This window comes from Equus quagga, chromosome 1 (genome assembly GCF_021613505.1).
Source record: "Equus quagga isolate Etosha38 chromosome 1, UCLA_HA_Equagga_1.0, whole genome shotgun sequence".
Taxonomy (NCBI): domain Eukaryota; kingdom Metazoa; phylum Chordata; class Mammalia; order Perissodactyla; family Equidae; genus Equus; species Equus quagga.
In genome coordinates, this window is record NC_060267.1 from 146,980,521 (window position 1) to 147,002,522 (window position 22,002).

Consider the following 22,002-nt stretch of genomic DNA (forward strand, 5'->3'; position numbering starts at 1 on the left):
TGGGTAGTCCAGAAAAGTCTGCAGTGTTAGTATTATGATTCACTGTTGAATGTCAGAGTTCTGGCGGCTTGAGTAATAGGTACATTCTGATAGAAATTGACATTTGCTAAACTTCTGTTTATACAACCTGTTTGCTGTACTTTGTTTTAATATTATTTCCAAATGAAAACTTTCAGCAAGTTTCTCTGAGAGTTAAAAAAATTTTTTCTTGGTAGATTGTAATAGCAAATTTGGAAATGTTTTGCCTAGAACCCTCCATATTTTCTGCTCTCCCTCCTTTGAGGAATTATTTGTGGGGTTTTTTTGAGTGAGGAAGATTGGCCCTGAGCTAACATCCATTGCCAATCTTCCTCTTTTTATTTTTCTTTTTTCTTGAAGAAGATTAGCCCTGAGCTAACATCTGTGCCAGTCTTCCTCTACTTTGTATGTGGGATGCCTCCATAGCATGGCTGATGAGTGGAGTAGGTCCACGCCTGGGCTCTAAACTCACGAACCAGGGCCACCAAAGTGGAGTGCACATAACTTTAACAACTCAGCTATGGGACCAGCCCCTGAATTATTTGTTTTGGTCCTGAAGGGAGGGCCTTTATTCTGTTTGCACTATTATTTTAATGTTTTATTAGGACTAGACTATGTACTTTGGTCTTCTGGCGTATTTTAAGCTTTTTAAAATTATAACCTCTACAACAAAAAATACATTTTACCCTGTGATCCAGTAGATCCATGCAGATATGTGCCTTTGCATTTGTGTGTTATATGCGTATATAAAATATATTATTGAAACAAAAGTTTCACAAAATAATATTTACTCTTACTATGCATGATACACGCTCATGTTTTCTCTTCTATTTCATTTTTTTTAAAAGGTGGTTAAACCTGTAAGCTGATGAGATAAACTATTAATGAGTTGTAGTCTGCACTTAGGAAAATATTACTTTAAATCAGGATTTTAAATGGCGATCCCTAAAGTCCTAAGTGGGTATAAGAGTTGCAAAAGAAAGAAAAAGCTTTTCCCTAACTACCAGAGGATTGTTTTTACTTCTTTTAGACATTGCTCTTCTGGGGAAGATAGCTTAAAAAATATAAGCTAGAATGCTTAAAAACCAGAATTAGGAAACCACAAATCTTAGTAGTTACAATTTAATTTGGTTTCTTGGATTTGAAATGTGATGATGCACGTATTGTCTTATTTTCTTGAAAACCTGCATAGATTGTGGTTTTCTGGTCTTATGAATTTTACATATTTGATTCACATTTAATACCACACTTGTATGTATACTGTGCAATCCACACTTTGTTCTGACCAACTTTCTGGTTTTGTTCAGCATTTTTAATAGAAAAAGTTCTTGAGAAAGGAAGTTGTTTAGGTGTGTGTCCATGAGCAGATCGGAGGGAACTGCGCCCCTTTGGCTGCTGCATTTGTCTTTTGTAAGCTTGATTCTATTAGTTATGTGCTCTTGCCTCATTGCCTGTCCATGCCTTGCTTTTGCCATGTTTTAAACGATGGGAAATGATGGTAACAGACACAATAATAAAAAGTAAAAAATATTTTGACTTCAGAATGTTTAATTCCCTGCATTTATAGGCGGCCTGAGGGTCTTTTGTGCCAGAGGGTACTGAGATTGAATCCTCTCACTGTTACTGATTATGAATTCTGTATTTGAAACAGAGCATACAGTTTTACATACAGTTTAGCGGTAACTTACGTGAGGAAAGAGTTGGGGGTAGAATATTCTTTGATTCAAATGTCATAGCCTGTGTGTTTAATAATTTTGGACTTTTAAAATAGTGCTGGATTTTTAATAACTTTGCAACTGTTACTTTTTTCCTCTTTATATTTCTGATTTTGGAAATACAACCAACTTTCACCTTTTTCTGAAATCCAGTATGATGCTCTCAAGGATAGATCGTCAAGACTTTCATCATTAGTATGTAGTGCATGACTTTGTGTTAAATGTAGAGTTTCACTTTATAAACACATGGTGATGCTAATCATAGATTATGACTAACTTTCACAGATTTGTTATGATGTTTTGGGGAAAACATATGACTAACAAAGCAAAAACTTGTTTTGCAATTGTAACAGTTTAACGGTTGAGTAATTTTTTCTTTTAGAATTTCAGGATCAGATAAAAATTATTTACTTCCCTATTCAGGACTAAGATTGATAGTAATATCTTTTCTTGAAACGATGAGCCACCCAGCTGACATATACTCATTGCCCTAGGAGACTTGTTTCCAGAAGTGTCTTGGTACACTGATCTATTGCAGCACAGGACCAACTGTGTTTCGTGTTATGTGTCACAAGCTAGGTGTGAAGTTACTAAACAGAAAGCATTCAGCAGTGAAAGATGACACCTGAAACATCAGTTATGTGCACTCATTTTTGCTTGATTTGGTTTGTTTTTATGGCATGTCATTTTAGCCAAGAAAGTTAACTTATAGCATGTTTTTCTTGGGTTCATATTATGTGAATAGATTCCCTGAGTTTCTAGATTATATAGACATCTCTTAAAATGTTCAGGGTAATGTATCAAAGGAAAGAATGCGTATTCAAAAAAATGAAAATGAGTTTATAATTATTGATTCAGGAGCTAACTGTGCATATGTCTGTGGATTTGCCTAAAGCAGACTGTCGATAGGTAGGACACTTCCAACTGCACCTCCTCATTTCAGCTGAGCAGGATATACCTAGGTTGGATTTGTTATCTACCAATAGACCTGCTTAGTAGTATTTTTGTCCTTTATCCCCTCATATATACTTGGCTCTGTACTTCTAGAAGTTATGTATTGAGACAGTGCTGTCTTCAGAGGACTCGCATGTAAGGTTATTGTCTAGTAATGCTGCTATGTGGGTCATTCCATGCCATCTTGATTCTTTTCCTCCTGGGCTGCACATGCTGTGGGACCACTAACTTGGATTAACGGTGCTGCCTGGGTCAGTGCAATGTCTTGTTCTTTGTTATCTCAAACTTGTTTTGGATGATCCAAAGGATTGCTTTTTTGCCTTTAGGTAAGGAAAACTATAGAAGGAGGTGGACTCTCTTGTCACCCATACCGTTATAAAGAAGATAGGGACTCAAATGAGGTGTGGGGTGAAGGTCCCTACAAATGTCCTCCCTGGCTCTGAGTAATTAAGTTTTCTTTAGCTGGCTAGACACTGAACTGAATGGCACAGAGGGGTAGGGGAGGGGAAATGCAGATTTGCAGATAGGCCATATGTTTTAGCCAGTCAAGTGCAGTGAGCCATTTACTAACAGATAGGAAGTAGATTGCATGTGGACTGCTCTATCTCATATGAAACTGTGTATAATTTTAAGAGGAATTTTAGTAAATTATTTTTAAAACTTCATTATATGATCCTTAAAGTTAACTTTAAATATTTACTTGCAGAATCATTCTTCTAGTCACTCTTACAGAATGAAGAAGAGATCTTCTGGTTCTCATAGAGACCCACTGGTTAGTTCTTTTGTGTCTTGTGTCACAGTATTTTGTGCTGCTGTAAAATTTACTGATTACTTTTAGGGAACTTAAGTATTATGACTGCTTTGGTGTGCTCCAAGGCATTATTGAAACTTCATAATATACTGAAACATGATTTATCAGAATCTTATTTAAAAATAATTTTATTTTGTTTTCATTTATAAGGTTTAATATCAAGTTAATATATGCTAAGCCCAGAGGCTAGAGTTTGTAAGGGGTCACAAGAAGTTCATTAACAACGTATTTTCATTTATGAACTGTCCTTTGGAATATAGCTCAATATTAGGTTTAGTGAGATTCTTATCCTTATTTCCTTATTTTAGAAATTTGAATTGATTTAGTTGTGGTATTACAGGTAATACCAAACTCACAAATAAGTTTTATTCTGAAAGTTTGTCAGTAGGTCAAATTTTGGGAACTTGGAATCAATTTTCTGGTAGAAACAGTAAGGTATGTGGTGGCAGAGTTCTTCTCCTGTCTGGCAGACAACTCTTTAATCTATAATGTAATTAAACTCTGGAACTAATAGTATTCTCCATTCCAGCCACCTTGGTAAACAACATTTCTGCCGGGCAAAAAAAATGTGTCCAGAGTGCCCATTTGAGGTGCTAAGAACACCTCTTTCCTGTTAGCCTGCCGCAGTACTGGCAGAGGAAGTTCAGTCCCAGGCTCCCTGCTAACTCAGGGTTCCCGTGGGAGGGGCTCTGACCATTGGTGGGCTAGAAGGAGGGTCAAGAGGCTTTGGCTGGTAGAAAGGAGGAGGGAGAAAAGAATGTAATGGAGAGGACATTAGTGAGAGGCCCTGGAGGGTAGAGTATTGGGAGCTCTGGGGAGACATGACTCATGGCACCTCATTGAGGGTGTGGTGCAGGAAGGCAGGGCCAGGAGGAACAGGGGTGGGTAGGAATAGGGGTGTCCCCAGTTGCAGTGTCAGCAGTGGAGGAAGAGTCTTTCAGTCAGGGATTGCCTAAATTTGCTTAACCTTGAGTGACGACGATGGCTGGAGAAGTTAGAAAGGGAATTTCGTAGATGATTTTCTCCCCCTCAAGTAACTGCAATATATAAAATTATTGTTTCCTTTGTGCATTTTGTTGAAAATGAACCTGCCATAGATGTTTTAGACCGAACTATATTTAGTGCGTGCTTGCTCGCTCTCTTTGGTAATTTAATTTGATCAGTTTATTTTGACAAATAATGGAACTAGGAGAAGTTTGGGGAAAAAAAATCACTGTTTAATAATTTCTGTGGCATTGCCAAATGGATTATAAAAGTGGTAGTTATTCAGTTGTCCTGGATTTTTCAAGGACATTCCTAAGTGTGACATGAGAATAAATCACTTATTATTTCCATTCCATTTTTACTGAGGGTTTATACACTTGTTTTTAAAGTAAAAAAATTAGTAATGACTTTGTTTGAAAACAATTAACCTTTAATATTTGTCTCTTTTGAGAGACTTGAAATAATTACTTTGACTTAACATAATGCTTTAAAGTCATTGTTTTGGAGGAGAAGGGGTTTGGCAATATCAGATTTTGCCTTTGTGTATTCTTAGGTTAATAACATTTAACCTAAGAAAAATGTGTTTAATTTTCTTTTTGCAGAGTGGCCTCTACTTTGACCAGAGAAACTATAGCAGTCTCAGACATAGCAAACCCACCTCTGCCTACTATACTCGGGTTTGTCTGAAGTTTTTTGGTTTCATGTGTTTTATCCAACTTTACCACATTTCTAATCCCCTGTTTTGCATTTTGACTAGTTAGGACTAATCTGTGAATGGCTCTGTATATACTAGCTTGTGTAACTGAATTCATATAGTCTTTGAGTGTATCTTTATACAGTGGCAACTATTGAATCACCATGTTTGTAAATGAGTACCATTTTTTTCATTTTTTTCATGAAAAATATTTAACATGCAAAAAAGTTTAAAGAATTGAATTGTAGCCACCCATGTACCTGCCACTTAGATTCTACAATTAACATTTTACTATATTTCCTTTTATCATATAATTATCTATTTCTCCCTCCATCCATCAGTCTGTCGTTTTTGGGGGGGATGCATTTCAGAATAAGTTGTAGGCATCAGCGCACATCACAGTGGATGCTCTTTTAATAAAAGCTTGCATGTGAAAATCTAAACTATAAATGGGATGAGAAGAATGTAATTTTTGCTTAATGTTAGAACGTCTTGTTTTTTCAAGGCATTTGGCACATCATACTTTTAAAACACATTAAATATATGGCATGCTGTGCTTTTAAAATAATTCTGTTGTCAAAATGTGCATACACAACTTAGAAACTCTTATTTTCCATGTGTGATTGAGCTTGGTGAAAAAGAACTGAAAATTATGTCTTCAGATGACATCAGGAAAAGATCTAATTACTTTTTAAAAAATGCTGTGCTTTGTTAGTGCATAGATTCGTTGTGACTACTACAGTTTATCTGATTAAACTAGGGTACTTTGTCCCTGACTTGTTTTGAAATACAGGTTTTCTAATCTGTTTGAAAAAGAGTGTTTATAGCTCTGAGAGCTCATTTATCTGGTTCCCCAATAATCAATCTAAGCCCATTAGGAGTCTGTCCTGAAATCACTGAAAATATCACAGGATGACTGGGACTTGGCCACTGTTTGCCACGTTCCCTGTGCTGTGGCCTCTTCACCTGAGTGTTTTCTTAGGTTGCCATCCTATCTCCTAACGTTAGTGTTCAAAGACCACTAGGACTTAATGAGGTTTATAGAAAACTCTTCCAAGTGTTTTTCTTTCTTATCCCTTAAAATTGATATTCAAGAAGATTTCCAATGATTAAGTTTTTCTCTCTTTATGTTAACTCCCTAACCACTCAGGAATTGCTAATGAAATTGAGTATAAAATAAACATGTCTTCTGCTCTTAGGATGATAAGACCAATTCTTTTCTTTTTTGCTTAATTCTTTTGTTTTCATTTCTTCGCAGTCTTCTTCCCTGTACAGTGACTCTCTGGCGACATCTAAGAGTCACAGGGTTAGTACTTTGTGAGGAGTATATTGCCTTTAGAGCTACCAGTTGCTTTTCTTTGGGTTAAATCATGTGCTTTTTTCATAGGCCTCCCCTATTGCAAATTCTGGTCTGCTGAGAAGTGCCAGTCTGGTTTGTATTTTCCTCTTCCAATGTGTGTACTCCTGGTGGGGCCACTATCATGGTGCTGACTTTGGCTTGACAACTTGCCTCCAGAATAGTCAAGGACACATGGCTTTAATGCTACGTTTACTGCAGAATGTGCTGCCTGTGCTTAAAATACAAAACTTTAGGGTAGTAAAAATAAGCATATTATCTTTAGAGTAGTAGATACTGCTGGCTGTTGGTAGGCCCTTGCTTAGAATTGGTTTCCTATAGAGAAGATAGATTTGCATGGGTCCCACTACACTTGCATACTTTTGTGAGATGGCTGCCCATGCACGAGATGTCATATTTTTCTTTGAGACAGCTGTGGCCTTGGCCATATTAATACTAGGCTCTAATAAAGCAAGCTAACTAGAAAGCAAAAACGATAGCTCTATGTAATGTGCAAGTTGTGAGTTGGTTGCTTTCAAGCTGTTTGTTATGTTGTGGGCTGTTCTAGTGGACTGGGAACCTGAGGCTTTGTAATTTAATTTTATTGTGAGTGTGGGCAAAATGCTTTCTGTATCTCACTTTTCTGTTCTGTTCCATTTCCTCTTTTGAGAGAATAAATTAATAAATGTTGGTTCTTCTAGTTTTATAACATGATGATGAAAGGAGACACTGTAACCAATACTGCTTTTTTAATGAAGTGTGAGCTTGCAGTTTCAAGGAGATTGATGTAGCAATTTATGCATATAAATGAATGTTACCACCTTCAGAGTCTTCACCTTGAGAGGCTGTACACTTATACCATTCTTCAAAACATTTTGGGAACTGAGTCTGCAAAGAAGTTATGACATTGTCAAAATAACTTTGATGCTGAATAGGTAAATGATATTTCCTTTGTTCTTTAGGTATCACTTTATGATGGTGGATTATATAACCCTTATGGTTCTCGAACTGTAAGTGTAACCAGGGGGAGGTGGTGTGGATGGTAATGTGTAGGTGGGCACAGTTTACTTAAAAAGTCATTTAATCTGATCTGTCATTACTCTACAATCAGCTGGCCAATTGTGACTCTCACCCAAACTGTGAGAAAGTGCCTGTTGGAAATCATGGCTTGAAGTATGAAGGGAGTATAAATAAGAAACTTCTTTTCTTGCTCGTTAGTTCCTCAGGAAGAGGATAAGAGTAGTGCTTCTCAGGGCATACCCTTCCTCTCCTCTTCCTCCTGCCATGGGCTGGTGGATCTTGAGGGTGGGAGTTCCAGACCAGTGAGTAACAGATACCTTCACCCTGGGAGTCGGGTGAGTTAGGTCCAGGGTCACTAATATATACCCAGCAGGAAAAGGAGCTGATTATTATTGTAAAGCCTTTCTTCTTGGAAACTTTATAGCCGTCTGAATACAGTTATTACTCATCAAGAACAAGTTCAGCCCGAAGCAGTCCTGTGGTGAGCAGTCGTCTCTTTGCATGCTTTATGGAAACTTTTGGTTGTTTCATTAACCTGTACTCACAGTTTAGAATATTGAGGATGTGGTGTGCGTCACTCTCTTGTGCATGGATTATCGTTTTCCTTCGGTACACAAACTCAAGTACTAATTTTTCCTAATTGGTGGTTTCTATATGAATGTGACTTAGCACATAATTTCTTAAATGAGTCTGGAACCAATGCTATTAAAATTTTTAAAAAATTTATATTTAATTGTCATTTGTGTGGAACTTCTTGTCTTTTCATCAGTGATAATTCAGTATATGAGTTGGCTACCCTGTGTTTTTCCTTTCCATCTCCACTTCCTACATCGAGCTGTTTCACTTGTTTGCCAATGCTTCAATCAGTGGAGTGGAAGCAGAAGAAATAAAACAAGTCAACTTTAAAAAATTGTTACATGAAAGAGAAAACTGGGACAATTCTAGTCACCTAATCTTTCTGGAGTCTTAATTTTTTTTTTAATTTATAAAAGTAGTATTAGCCAAGGAAGGTCCAAAGTAGAAGTCCTCTGACCCTTTCTTCCTATTTCCATTCCCCAAATGCAACCTCTGTACTTGTATATCCTTTCAGAGATATTTTACACATATATGAGTGTCTTTTATTTGAACAGTATATATACGGACTCATATACATACTGCTCAACTTTTTTCTTTACTTAAAGTATCTTTTTCTATCAGTACATGAAGATTTATTTCATTTTTTTCTGAACATTTAGAAGATTTTTAAAAAGTAAACTGTGTCCCTTCCTTTTTTCCACTGAATGCCTCTTAGAGATAGTTTTACACCAGCACATTTCTTGCTAATGGCAATATATTATTCCATTAGTGCATAGGCTGTGCATTTTAAAAATCAGTCATCTATTGATAGACATTTAGATTGTCAGATTTTTGCTCCTACAGACACTTGTACAATGAACAGACTTATACAAGTATATTTTTGTATACTTATATGAAGAGATCTGCAAGGTAAATTGCTAATCATAAAATGATGGGGGTCAAAGAGTACATGTGTTTAAATTATGATGTATGTTGCTGTATTTATTGCCCACCGAAAAGACTATGCTAATTTACATTTCCAATAGGAAATGATGACTTAGGAACTACCTTGTTATTCTTGACAATGCCAAAATTGGCGAAATTATTAAAGCAGTTTCTTAATGGTCAGCACAGGTTACTTTGTGGAGTGGAGTATGTGAGCTATATGGGCTTTCTTTTACATATATGTTTGGCTCAATTTTCCTGCCATTTCCAAGTGGCACTTCTCAGGAATTTCACTCCTATAGTTAACAAAAATTTACACAGAGATCTTTAAGGAGGTAAATGCTTTTTCACATAAGGAGGAAGTTTACTTTTGTCCCACCTGGTAATAAAACTCCACTTGGCAGTTCTTGGGCCTGGGAGCATTTTTAATGTCCCAAGTGTAATGGCCCCTCGCAAACAAGATTAGTATAATATATTTTCAGTCAAGTGTAGAACCTTGTCCTTGTGTGCTGGCTAGATGCTATTTCATTTGCAAGTTGGGTTCAGAGTTACTATCTTAGTGATATCAGAATGGTTCCTTAGTGATGTCAGAATGGAGATAACGGACACATACTGAAGATGAGTCTTCACCTGCTGGTGAAACAGGAAGAAAACTGTAGGGTGTTGTTAGAATATCTCTACTAGTTGCATAGGAATGAATAGAGGAAAAAAAGAATCATCATTTCAGTGTTCTCGCTGGTAGGAAATTCTGTCTTTGACTTATATTATTTCACTTTAAAATATTCTTTTGTATTCTCTCCCAAACTAAAACATTAAGTATATTTATTGACACCTAATGAGATCCCAAGGATCCTAGAGATTTAGAAAGCATGAAATCCCTAGCTGGTTTTGGCTAGTTTACCATGCTGACTCCCCCACCCCCATCTTTAATTTAACTTAAATAAAAGATAAAGTACTATTTTATTCTTGGTGCTTTTTGGAAATATCTTTTGATTTTTTTGTGTATGTGTGAGGAAGAGTCACCCTGAGCCAACATCTGTCACCGATCCATCAATCCTCCTCTCTTATTTGCTTGAGGAAGATTAGCCCCAAGCCAACATCAGTGCCAGTCTTCCTCTACTTTGTCTATGGGTTGCCTCCACAGCATGGCTGACGAGTGGAGCAGGTCCACACCTGGGATCTGAACCTACGAACCTGGGCCGCCAAAGTGGAGCGCTTGGAACTTTAACCACTTGGCCACAAGGCCAGCCCCTCTTTTGATTTTTAATGATAGTTCATTATACCTTGAAACAATTTTTCTGTTTAATGGTGCACAATAGATGGTGCCAGTTATGCTCATATAGAGTAATTGCATGCTTCCCAACACCTTGCATAATGTGCTTATGATCAGGTAACACCTATAGTGAAATTACATTTTTTTCATTATTTGCTTTTAATATCTATAGTTTACCGACGATGACAGTGCAAGCATTGCGTCTTCTGGTCGTGCCAGTCGTGGGCGAAGGGAGAGTGTGGTGAGCGTGGTTTGCATGCAAACACATACAATAAGTTTTGAAATTTCAACAATGTGTGATCACATGAAATCTATTGGAAAGTGAAATTTGCATTTGATAAAATGAGCATTTTCCTCAAATTTAGTTGTCCTGAATAATTTGCCTTCAAAAATGCGTTCCTGAGAATACATATTCTTTGTGGGCTATGTAAGCTTTCATTAATAACTTGCCTCTTCATATCTCTTATGTGCTCGTCTTTGTGTATTTGAAAGATGTTCAGTTTTTATTCTTTGTTGCTGTTTTATGCACATACATTTATGTGTGCAGTTCACTAAAAACAAAAAGTTTCTCAAGCAAAATGAATGCTTCCACATCGTGTAAAACTTGTAACTGTGGATTACAAATCATGTAGCCATCAAGTTTGCTTTCTTCAGTGTGTATTTAATTTTAACCATTGTTTACACATCTTTTAAGACCTGTGACCTTTCTAAGAGTTGCTCATGGCAAAATTTAAAAATTCTTGTCTTAGAATTTAACCAGGGTGATAACTGTAGAGGCAGCAAATAGCTATGTCAGAATACCAATTATGTAATTTCAGGTTACTCTTTTGATGAAGCTGAAAGTTTTACAGAGAGCTGATGATATTTTTGCTATGTTTAAGAATTGATTGATTTGAAAATTACATTGGTGAGGATGGTGTTTCAGCTTAGAGCTAGAATAAAGAGCCCAAAAACTAAGAGGCTATAATTCCTTTAAGAAAAATAGAAGGCCATTTACTACTAGTCATGTTTTGTGAAGGATGTAAACCTGAAATATTCATAGAGAAGGGGAACAGCAAATGTTTGTGAGATTGTTGTCAAAAATCCAGTGATCTGATTGAGGCAGTTGTGGTCCATTGGCAAACCAATTAATGCTAATGTTCACAGCTAAGGAGAAAGAACAAGCCATGACACCTGAAAGCACCTTGGAAAGTGATGGAGTGGAAAGGACAGGGACTTTAAAGAAATAATGCCTGGGCTTAGACCACTTCTAACCTGTTAGTTGTGTTAATGGCAATTTCTTTTATTTGTACAACGGAGATCTTAATTACTATCTTTGTAGGTAGGCTTAATATATGGATTAGCTGAATTACTATATAGAAAATAACTATCAAAATTCTGAGACAGTAAGTACCAATAAAATATTATGTATTGTAAATCTAAGTTGTATTACTATACTGTGAATAAAAATACTACTGCTTGATTGTATTAGCCCTTAGCAAAACTTCATATTTGTAAGCCTTCTTTGTCTCTGCGGATGGGCTTCCAAATTCCCTCCCTAGAAGGGAAGAGTTTTTAAGCAAGGTAATCAAACAGAGCTGATGAGTGAGGGTAAAAAATATTCATTTATTTATTAATTCAACAGGTGTTTGTGGAGTAACTGTTATGTGCAAGGCACTGTGTTAAGTGCTGGGAATGATGTGGTAAGCCAGACACACACGATTTCTGACTTCATGGGTCTTATATCCTCATGAAAGAAATAGAAAATAAACTAGTAAAGAAAGGAACAAAAAAAGGGTAACCCCAGGGACTGAAGAGAAAAAGCAGATAATATGATAGGGAACATTGAGGTGGGGTGGTGTGTGTGTGTGGTGCTTTGGATGGGGTGGTCAGAGAAAGCTGCTCAGAGGGCAGTGACCTTTGAGCTGAGACTTGAGGTGTGAGCAGCCAGCTGCTTGAAGAGCCTGTCAAAGAGCTTTCTAGGCCAGTTCCAAAGTCTAAGGTGGGAAAAGACTCAGTGTGTTTGGGAAACCAGAAAGAGGCCAGTGTAGGTCTTTCATTATTTTGTAGGAATATGAAAAAGAGGGAACTGTGGGAATTGGAGAAAAGGTGCAGTAAATACCCTGCAGATAATTCTGCATTCAGCATATATGTGTTGAACAGAGTCGATAGCTATAATGAATTATAAGTTTTGTGAAATATAGTAGAGGCTTGTGGTAGATGTTATCCTAGAAACCCTCCTGTTGAGGGTGTTGCATGTCTTAAACTTGGGAGACTTTGCTGGCCCTCAGGCAGTAAATGATCTCTATCACATAGAACTCTAGTGAAGATGAAGAAAAGCTTATTTTGGGGAGTTGTGATTTTGTTTAGGAAACGCTTTACATTTCTTTTTTACTTTTTTGAGTAGGTTAACTGCAGCAGTTTTCTCATTTCCTTTCATGATAGTTTCTCTCTCTCACATGCACACACACACGGTTTTCCCTCTGTACGCTGGTGTTCTAATCTTTTTCTTCTCTCTCTTCTTAATTTTTAAAGCTGCTTCTTTTTTCTGATTGAAAGGTTTCTACTGCCGATTATTTTAGTCGCTCCAATCGTAGGGGGAGCATTGTCTCTGAGGTGGATGACGTCAGTATCCCAGATTTGACCAGTGTGAGTGTATTGCATGGGGTTGTTATGTTGTCTCAGGCTTGTGACTAATGGCTCTTTTAAAATTAGGAACCTAATTTACTGCCTAGGAAATGTTTATTTAAACACACGAGCATAAAATACAATTATTTGTTTATTTTGTTTTGGAATGTGTATATTGATGTGTTCTGATATTTTAAAAACTTTTTTTCTATGGAAATTTTCTTCCGTGGAACCCATCAGAGCTCCAACAATTATCAGTGTTTTGCCAATTCTCTTTCATCTATTTCTTCCTCTTTCCCCTCCTTTTTCCCCCCTGAATGATTTTAAAGCAAATCCCACACATCATGTCATTTGCTAATAGATAGTTCAGTATGCATCTCTAATTGAGATTTTTTTCATATTCACTATACCATTATCATACCTAATGAAATAAAAAATAATTCCTCAAAATCATCTAATACCTGTCTTCTATTTAGATATTCCTGATCAGTCTTAAAAAATTTGGTGACTCTATAAAGTGCTAGGTATACTTTCAAGGTTGAACAATAGTATATACTAAAGTAAAATATGCTGTTTAGTAAAGTGTCACTAATTTATAGTAACTGGGAAGAATCTGAATAGATTTTAAAGATTTGGATTGTGGTGTTGTTTTGAAGAAATACTTATCCATTGTGAACTGAATTTAGGAAAGATTACCTAGTAGAAATGCCTTGAGCTATTTGTCTTAATGAAGGAATTCCATCCAGCAGATATCTACCCCCCTGATTTATCTAACAGCCTGATTTTCCCTCTGACATCTCCTTTCTGTAGCTGACATTAGTGTTGTCTTGCCCATGCACCAATGCTGTCCTGATTATCAAGCATTTTGAAGTGGATGAGAGGCAGTTTCTTAACAAAAAAGTTAGACTTTTTTTCTTCCTCCCCAAAGACCCAGTACCTAGTTGTGTATGTTCTAGTTGTAGGTCCTTCTAGTTCTTCTCTGTGAGCTGCTGCCACAGCATGGCTACTGACAGACAAGTGGTGTGGTTTCCCACCTGGGAACCAAACCTGGGCCTCCTAAGCGGAGCATGCCAAATTTTAACCACTAGGCCATCAGGGCTGACTCTCTCAGACAGTTTTTTAAATGAAGAGATAATTATGTTTAGCACTTCACTGATTGTATTTAAATAGCTGTTTCTGAACCACTTTAATCCTAGAAAGTAATTTGAAGTGTGGTCCTTAAGTATTCCAGATTGTTGGCTCTCAAACATGGCTGTGTAACAGTCCCACCTTCCCCTGGTTGGTTTGAGGAGTCTCTCTGCACAGAAAGTTAGAAGACTGGCTCCCAATTCTTCCCTCAAAATATTGCCCATTTTATTAATTTGCTTAGTAACCTGTTTTTTCATAGATAAAAACAATTAAATTTATTATGTACACCTTTTCTCTTAAAAACTTTGAATTCTATTAGCCTCTAATCTGTGATGTCTGAATGAGTGATTGTGTCCTCCTTACATTTATTTCTTGGCAATTTTTTTTAATAACTATACAGAAGTGAAAGGGTTGACAGTTCTTTTCTTTTTTTTTTTTTGAGGAAGATTAGCCCTGAGCCAACATCTGTTCCCATCCTCCTCCACTTTATATATGGGAGCCTACCACAGCATGGCTTGCCAAGCGGTGCTATGTCTGCACCTGGGAGCCGAACCAGCGAACCCTGGGTTGCCAAAGCGGAACGTGCGCACTTAACCGCTCACCACTGGGCCGGCCTTAGGGTTGACAGTTTTAAAAACATTTCCCCCTGCCTCTACTAATTAAATGTAACTCTTTTTTCCCCCAAGATAGTGATTTTGATTTATTTATGTATTTTTTAAATAAAAATTGTACACATTTAAGGTGTGTAATGTGATTTGATATACACACACATATACACATAGCCTATATATATTTAAATTCATCATACTGTACACCTTATTACATAAGCAAAAGATTCTCTAGATCGGTGGTTGGCAAATCTGGGCAGCCCCTTGTTGTTTCATGGCCTACAAGTCAATAATTTTTATATTTTTAAATGGTTATCTAAGTACCTATATAGTATCCTTAATTTTGCCTCTTGGCAAAGCCTAAAGTATTTGCTGGTTCCCTCTCTAGAGCAAAAATTATTCTCTAGTATTATTTCTTTTAAAGAGTATACTGTGATTCAGCTTATTATAGAAGAATAAAAAGTGGACTTGATATTGGTAAGGTTTCTCTCTGCGCGTGCGCGCACGCACACACGCACACACACATTTTTTAAAAAGGTAAGCTGAAAATCCACATTTTTATATGATATATCCTGATTTTAAAATGCTGACAGTGAATTCAAAATTGTGGAAGACACTTTCTGACTTCCCCATTGTGAATCAAATGTGTGTGTACAGTCTGCTAGCTTATAACTTCTGGGCTAGGAGGTGCTGAAAACGGTGCCAGGCTCTGATTGGGCAGACTCATTATCCAGTATTTATGGTGGTTGCTCTAGCCTCTTGTCGTCTTGTCTCCTGCATTGCTTTCCTTTCTGTTCCATAGGTCAGGCTAGAGTATAGGAAAAGAATATAAATGTGCTAAATTCAGTTTTACTGGTTGTTGATAATTAGACCATTTCTGAATGAAATCCTCAGAGAATTTTGCTTTAGGAGATTATTGAAATTTATTGTTCTCTTCCCTTCTGTGGTTGGAGAATCAGATCTTCTGTTTTTTGTTTTTTTTCCAAATAGAATTTTTGAATAGCAGTATCAAGTCATATATAAATTAGAAATTAACAAAAGATTAGAATCAGTGACTTCATTAAACAAACTACACTATAAATACTTTATTAGACTGTAATTTTATAACTTTAAAAATAGAGGTTTTTTCAAATACCTTATTAAAATAATTTATCTTCTGATCCTACATTATATTAAAGTTACTGATACTGTTGACAAAATAGTTGCTGCGTGCTGAAAGTTGCTCCACATCAGATACGCATAGCTCAATTGTATTAAAACTCCAGTATCTTTTTAAGAAAAAAATATAGTTTGGAACAAAATACAAGTTTTTATTTCTAAACAACTCTTTCAAATGACGATATCAAAATGTATTCACAACTAAAATGTTCTATTTCCATTCAAAAAGACTCAAAGGTATTTTCCTATTTTAGTAAGGTAAAATTATCTGTCAAACTAAGTAGTCATATGCTGAAGTGAAGTTCAGAGGGCCTCTTAGAGAATAATAAATATCTTTCTTTTAAGGAGAAACAGTTTCAAAGATTTGACAGAATTTATATTCTAAGAAATATTTCTCAGAAGTGTTAATTTCAACAAATAGTTAAAGAGAAACAATCTGTAATCTATAATGTCAAGAGCAAAGCTTTTTCAGATGTCCTGGACGTAAATAAGGCAAAGGTATTTATCATTGAAATATGGGAAACATTATAGTATTTAAGACTTTGTTTATAGTGATAATTTGAAGTTCCTTAGAAAATGTTACTTTTGAACTTTTAGCATTCAAATTGGCATATAAAGTTTGCCATTATGTGCTCTTCTTTGCACATTAATACTAATAGGAAATATTTCCAACTTCTTAGCTAACTTTGAATTTCCAACTATCAAGGAAATCTTTTCTTGATTGGAGAACTACTTATTTATTTGAGAGTACAATGGCATAATATTTACTTGATTTTTTTTGTTGTTGTTATCGAGGAAGATTGGCCTGAGCTAACATCTGTTGCCAATCTTCCTCTTTTTTTTTTTCCCCTCCCCAAAGCCCAAGTACACAGTTGTATATATCCTCGTTTAAGTCACTCTGGTTCTTCCATGTGGCATGCCGCTCCAGCATGGCTTGATGAGCGGTGTGTAGGTCTATGCCCATGATCTGAACGGGCGAACCCTGACCCGCCAAAGCGGAGCGTGCAAACTTAGCCACTTGCCCACGGGGCTGTCCCCTACTTGAAATTTTTTTAGAATAGTAGGCTACAGTCAGCATTAATGAGCAAGTCCTGAGGGCCTTACTGGGGGGAAAAAGTCTTTTCTTACTATTTTTTTGTTTTATGGGGTTTCTTTTGTATTTTAATCTACCTTTTTATTAGCCACTTTCTTTGAAGCAATTTGATGTTTTATTTGTAGTATCCTTCCCATTCAGTTTAATTTGTTTGTTTTACAGAATTGTGACCATATGGTACATGCATCCTTTGTTTTCTGATTTTTCGCTTACTAATCTTATAAACATTTTTCATATTAGTGCATATTCATTTTTTCCATGTTATTCATACACAGTTTTTTATCAGCTACAGTCACCATGTTTTACATTAGATCCTCAGACCTTATTCATCTTATAGGTGAAAGTTTGTACCCTTTTATCAACCTTTCCCTATTTTATACTTTAATGTAGTAAACATGATGAAGTTTTATTCCACTTAGAAGCCTTTTCAGGATCTGGCAGACTCTTTGAGTCATCATTATGGACATTAGCTTGTCATTGTACTGCAGCTAAATGGACCTCCCGGTGGTTAGAGCACTGGGACTTTTAGAATGCCAGGTTTCAACTAGCTTTTTGTCTAAATGGAAGACAGCACATGATATAGCACAGATCTGAGAAGTGAGGAGTCTCTGGCCAAGTCACTGCAGCTAAAACAACTGGACTGCGGCATGGCTGCTCTAGGCATTTTTTGCTGCCTTAACAATCCCTGAGGTTTGGCGCATGATCACTTGTGGTTGCGACAGTTGGGATCTGTCAGAAGATATTGAAAGCGATACAGTCCACATTGCAATGGAGTAGTTCAGCGATGCAGCCTCTGAAATGTAAGATTATTCCAAGTTGACTGTCTATTAAAAAGTGGCTGGGCTTGGGAGTCATTTTTTTTGAGAGGGGGATATGAGACAGGATTTCAAATAGATCTAGCAGAATATTTCTGAATACTACTCAGGTAGTATTACTGATACAGTACTTAAAATAAAAAATGTTTCCTGGGAGAGAAAATGAACATGATAAATGTGGATAATGAAAAAGAACAGAAAAACTTTCAAATATGAGGAAATTAGAGTGATGTGATCAGAATAGAGCCAGACATAATGACATTTTGTGTTTTAAGTGAGGATGGTTTTTAAATCTTGTCTCTAGATTGGGCTGGGAGGCTTGATCTGGGAGTTGGAGTTGGGGTTTGTTTTCAGTTAGTTATATCTCTGTGTGACTTTTTCCCCCTAATGGTAATTGGGGCAGTATATACAGGTAAATAATAGGAACACTGGGGTTAAAATTCATAAAACTGAGATCTGGATCCAGCTCTGAGTTTAGTAGTTGTTCAACTTTTAGCAGAATCTTTCACCTCTGAAATTCTCTTTCCTCAGCTATAAAGTCAGGATTTTAGACGAGATCTTTAAGGTACCTCCGTTCTTTAAACACTGTCTAACTAACACAACCTTAAGGTTTATGAGCAAAAGACAGGATAACTTCATTATGGTATGTCCAGATAACAGGATACTATGTAGCTGTTAAAATGAAATAAGTCTATAAGTACAGATGGGGTATGATTCATTTATTCATTCATCTAACAATTTTTGAGTCCTTCTGTATGTCTTTTCCTAGGTTAGGAATACAGAAAAAACCATACAGTCGTAGAGCTTACGTTAAAGAGAGAGATCAGGCAATAAATAAATTAATAAATATCACAGGATCAGGGAGTGATAAATGCCATGAAGAAAAAAGAAGTACTTTCTCTAATCTCTGAAACTTGGTAAGGGAAAAAAGAAGATATAGGAATGTATTTGGGACACTATTAGAGTTTTTTTAAAGACTTGGGGGTTGGTTGCTCTTAGAGTGAGAATTGGAGATCAGGGTGTATGGTGTGGTGGGGAGAGAGTCTTACTTTGCATACCCTTTTGTACTGTTTCATTTTTTCCCCCTTTTTTGACACATGTGCATGTATTACCTAAAAAGACAAAAAACAAGAAAAGCTAAACAAGTGAATCCTTAATGCGCTGGGGGAAAATTTTTTTGATGATGTGTTTAACATGCTTTAGTCCAATCTGAACTTTTTTGGCTAAGTCTTCTAGTCTTATCTATGTGTCCTAATAATGTTTAGATAATAAAGTTTTTTGGCTTTTGGTTTTATCGGACTTCTTTTGATGTGTACAAGTTTTTTTTGTATTAACATTTGCAGTGCTAAAACTTAAGTTTATATGTAGTTTTCTTTAAAGTGTTTTGAATACCATGAGAAGAAAATCTATCTAAAAGTTGTAAACTTTTGTGTAAGGACTGCTTGCTTACTCCATGTCTTTCTTAGGATAAGAATTAAAGTTCTTGACATTTTATCTTATGTGTCTCAACTTTTATTAGTATGTTTACTTTTAGGTTCCAAACGTCACTTGAACTGGTAGAACTCAAATGAGGTCACTTCTTTTTTTCCCCTAAAAAAATCGACATGGTAAACATCTTTCCTGATTTTTATCTCTGTTGTTTTCTAGTTTGATGAAAAATCTGACAAACAGTATGCTGAAAATTACACAAGGGTGAGTATATAAATTCCTAAGGGATTAAGTTCTCAAGGTCCACTAAACTTGCTTTCTACTACTGTTTCATCTTTTACTTTCCTCCACTTGAACTGATAGAGTTACTCTTCCTCTCTTCATCTATTTCCCGTCCTTGAGCCCCCAAATTCCTCTGAGGCTGAGTCATGTGAAGCACTGGGAAGAGAAAAGACATTGCGTTTTATTTCCTTGAATGTCACCTCTTAAGCTTTTGGCTGCTCTTTTGGTTTTCATTCCTCTAGAATTTAATCCTGAGAAGAAACCATTAAAGACTGAAAATGAAATGTCTTTGGGAATGGTGGTGACAAACTATGAGGGTTTTTTTTCCCCTTCATAGACAAATTATTTTTTTTGAAGTAAAATAACTCCTTCTTAGGAGTTACTTTCTGTAAAAGTCTCAACTTTCTTCTAGAAGTATTTTTAGAAAGTCATCTTAGGGAAATTATCAGGATTAATTTTATGCTATACTCAAAAAGACATACCAGTTCTGTCCAATGGAAATATGGCACAAAGCACATAAGTAAGTTTAAATTTTCTAGTAGCCACATCAAAGTGGTAAAAAGAAACAGATAAAATTAATTTAAATAATATATTTCATTTAACCCAAATATCCAAAATATGTCAACATAATCAATATGAAAATTTATTAATGAGATATTTTATGTTCTTTTTTCTGCACTAAGTCTTTGAAATCTGGTGTGTATTTTACTTAAAAAAATCTCAATTTGGACTAGCCACATTTCAACTGCTCAATAGCTGCATGTGACTAGTGGCTACTATATTGGACAGCACAGACCTATGCCATTTCTTAATCCAATATCATAATCTCACTTTTAATCTAATTGTGGTAAGAAGAGTGTAAATTCATAGTGATACACAGTGTTGCTGTCAGCTGCAAATAGTATCTCCAGCATTATCAACGAAGTATTAGAAAAAGAAAAGATTCTAAAGAAGCAGCTTCAGGATCTAAATAGGAACTAATAGGACTGTTAATTAGCATACCAAGTATAAAGTTCTAAAACTGTTGTACATTAATCTGATTTGCTCACCCCAGTATTGTTTACAATATAGCAAAGATAAACTTAGAAAACAAACAACTCACACAGACCATTTTCTTTTTAGTTATTATGAATTCTAGATTCCAGTGAAGTGTTTGAGTGAAAGAAGTTAGTATGCCTGGGCCCTTCTCTGGACACCTTCTCCCCAGAGCCAATCTAAATTGCCTGTAGGTTGCACTTGGTAACTTCTTGTCCACACTGTATTAGATCTGCCCCCAACACCCTGCTCCGTTTTAAATTTTCACAGCAAACATATTTTTAAAGAAACAAGACTTAGAAATGTTGTATTTCTTTTCTATAGCCTTCATCTAGAAATTCTGCCTCGGCGACAACCCCTCTAAGTGGAAACTCATCCCGACGAGGAAGCGGGGACACCAGCAGCTTAATAGATCCAGACGCTTCACTAAGTGAATTGCGGGTAAACCACAATTTTTGGTTTGCTTTTTAAAAAGTGTTTTGGCTTCTTTGTAGTGTACTAGAACTATTTAATGTTTAATGTAACTTAGTAGAAAAAAGGAGTATGAGTTCTTTAAAAAAATTGTTAGTGCAGTTCAAGAATGTGACTCGGGTCTGAAAGGAAGGAGATTAGTTAATTCTTTTTTTCTGTTCTCTTTCCTGAATATTTAATGATACTGGAATGAGTTCTGCTAACTTACAAATGCCAAAAAACCTTTTTAATGTGTGTAAAAGTTTTCTCAGAAATAATTGGCCATATTTTAAATGGAAAATATATGGATGTACAAGGAACCAGGCTTTGGGAATTATTAGTCTGTTGAGCCGTTATGGTATTATTTGGCTGCCTGAATACAGTTATCTCTCAATTTTTCGTGATAAGACAAGTGTAATAATATTTGGGATAATAGAAATACCTGAGTAATGAAAAGCTCATTTAACCTGTTAGTTGAATCTTCATTCTCACTAAGCCTTTATTTGAAAGATGGGAGCTTTCAAAATGTATGTGAATATCTATTTGCTGAACCTGCTATTTGTGAGGAATAGGGGAAGGGTAGTAATAAAAACTGCTTTCATTCATTCATTCAGTATTTATCTAGCACTTGGCCCCAGAGATTTAGGTGGTAAAACACACTTTGGACTTTAGGAGTTCACTGTTTCATGGGAAGCCAAACTGATACAAACCAGTAAAACTAGGTGGTGTGATACTATGGTAGTAGCAAGAATTGGGCTGGTAAGGGAATTTAGAGAAGCATCGTCTAAACTGGACTAGGAGAAAAGATAACAAAAGGCTTTTCAGAGGAGACAAACTGAGCTAAGCTGTGAAGGCAGAATAAAAATCAAACAGGCAAAGAAGTTGAAGGGGGAAGGCTTTCTCAGAGAGAGAAATTCAGAGAACCAGAAGGTTATCTGTGTAGCAAAGTTGTCAGAGGGTAGGAGAGAACTGAGTAGGAGTGGTGGGTGAGAGAGAAAACTGGAGAAGTAGTGATAGACCAAATCACAAAGTGTCTTGTTGGCAGCCTAAAAGGAATTCAGTTTTATCTTGAAAACATTGGACTATTAAACAG

General features: G+C 36.2%; 1 protein-coding gene across 9 annotated transcripts in view; it reads left to right on the top strand.

Annotated features, from left to right (window-relative positions):
* Positions 1-22,002, top strand: part of LRRFIP2 (LRR binding FLII interacting protein 2) — a 108,064-nt gene that overhangs the window by 51,519 nt on the left and 34,543 nt on the right. For 8 of the 9 annotated variants that reach the window (XM_046671030.1, XM_046671064.1, XM_046671016.1 and 5 more), the window contains 11 exons: positions 1,887-1,928; positions 3,394-3,459; positions 5,085-5,159; positions 6,435-6,482; positions 6,564-6,608; positions 7,475-7,522; positions 7,957-8,013; positions 10,478-10,546; positions 12,844-12,933; positions 19,362-19,406; positions 20,784-20,900. In XM_046671030.1, coding sequence (XP_046526986.1) covers positions 1,887-1,928; positions 3,394-3,459; positions 5,085-5,159; positions 6,435-6,482; positions 6,564-6,608; positions 7,475-7,522; positions 7,957-8,013; positions 10,478-10,546; positions 12,844-12,933; positions 19,362-19,406; positions 20,784-20,900 — 702 coding nt within the window. The remainder of the gene's footprint in view (positions 1-1,886; positions 1,929-3,393; positions 3,460-5,084; positions 5,160-6,434; positions 6,483-6,563; positions 6,609-7,474; positions 7,523-7,956; positions 8,014-10,477; positions 10,547-12,843; positions 12,934-19,361; positions 19,407-20,783; positions 20,901-22,002) is intronic. The other variant, XM_046671040.1, reaches the window with a different exon arrangement.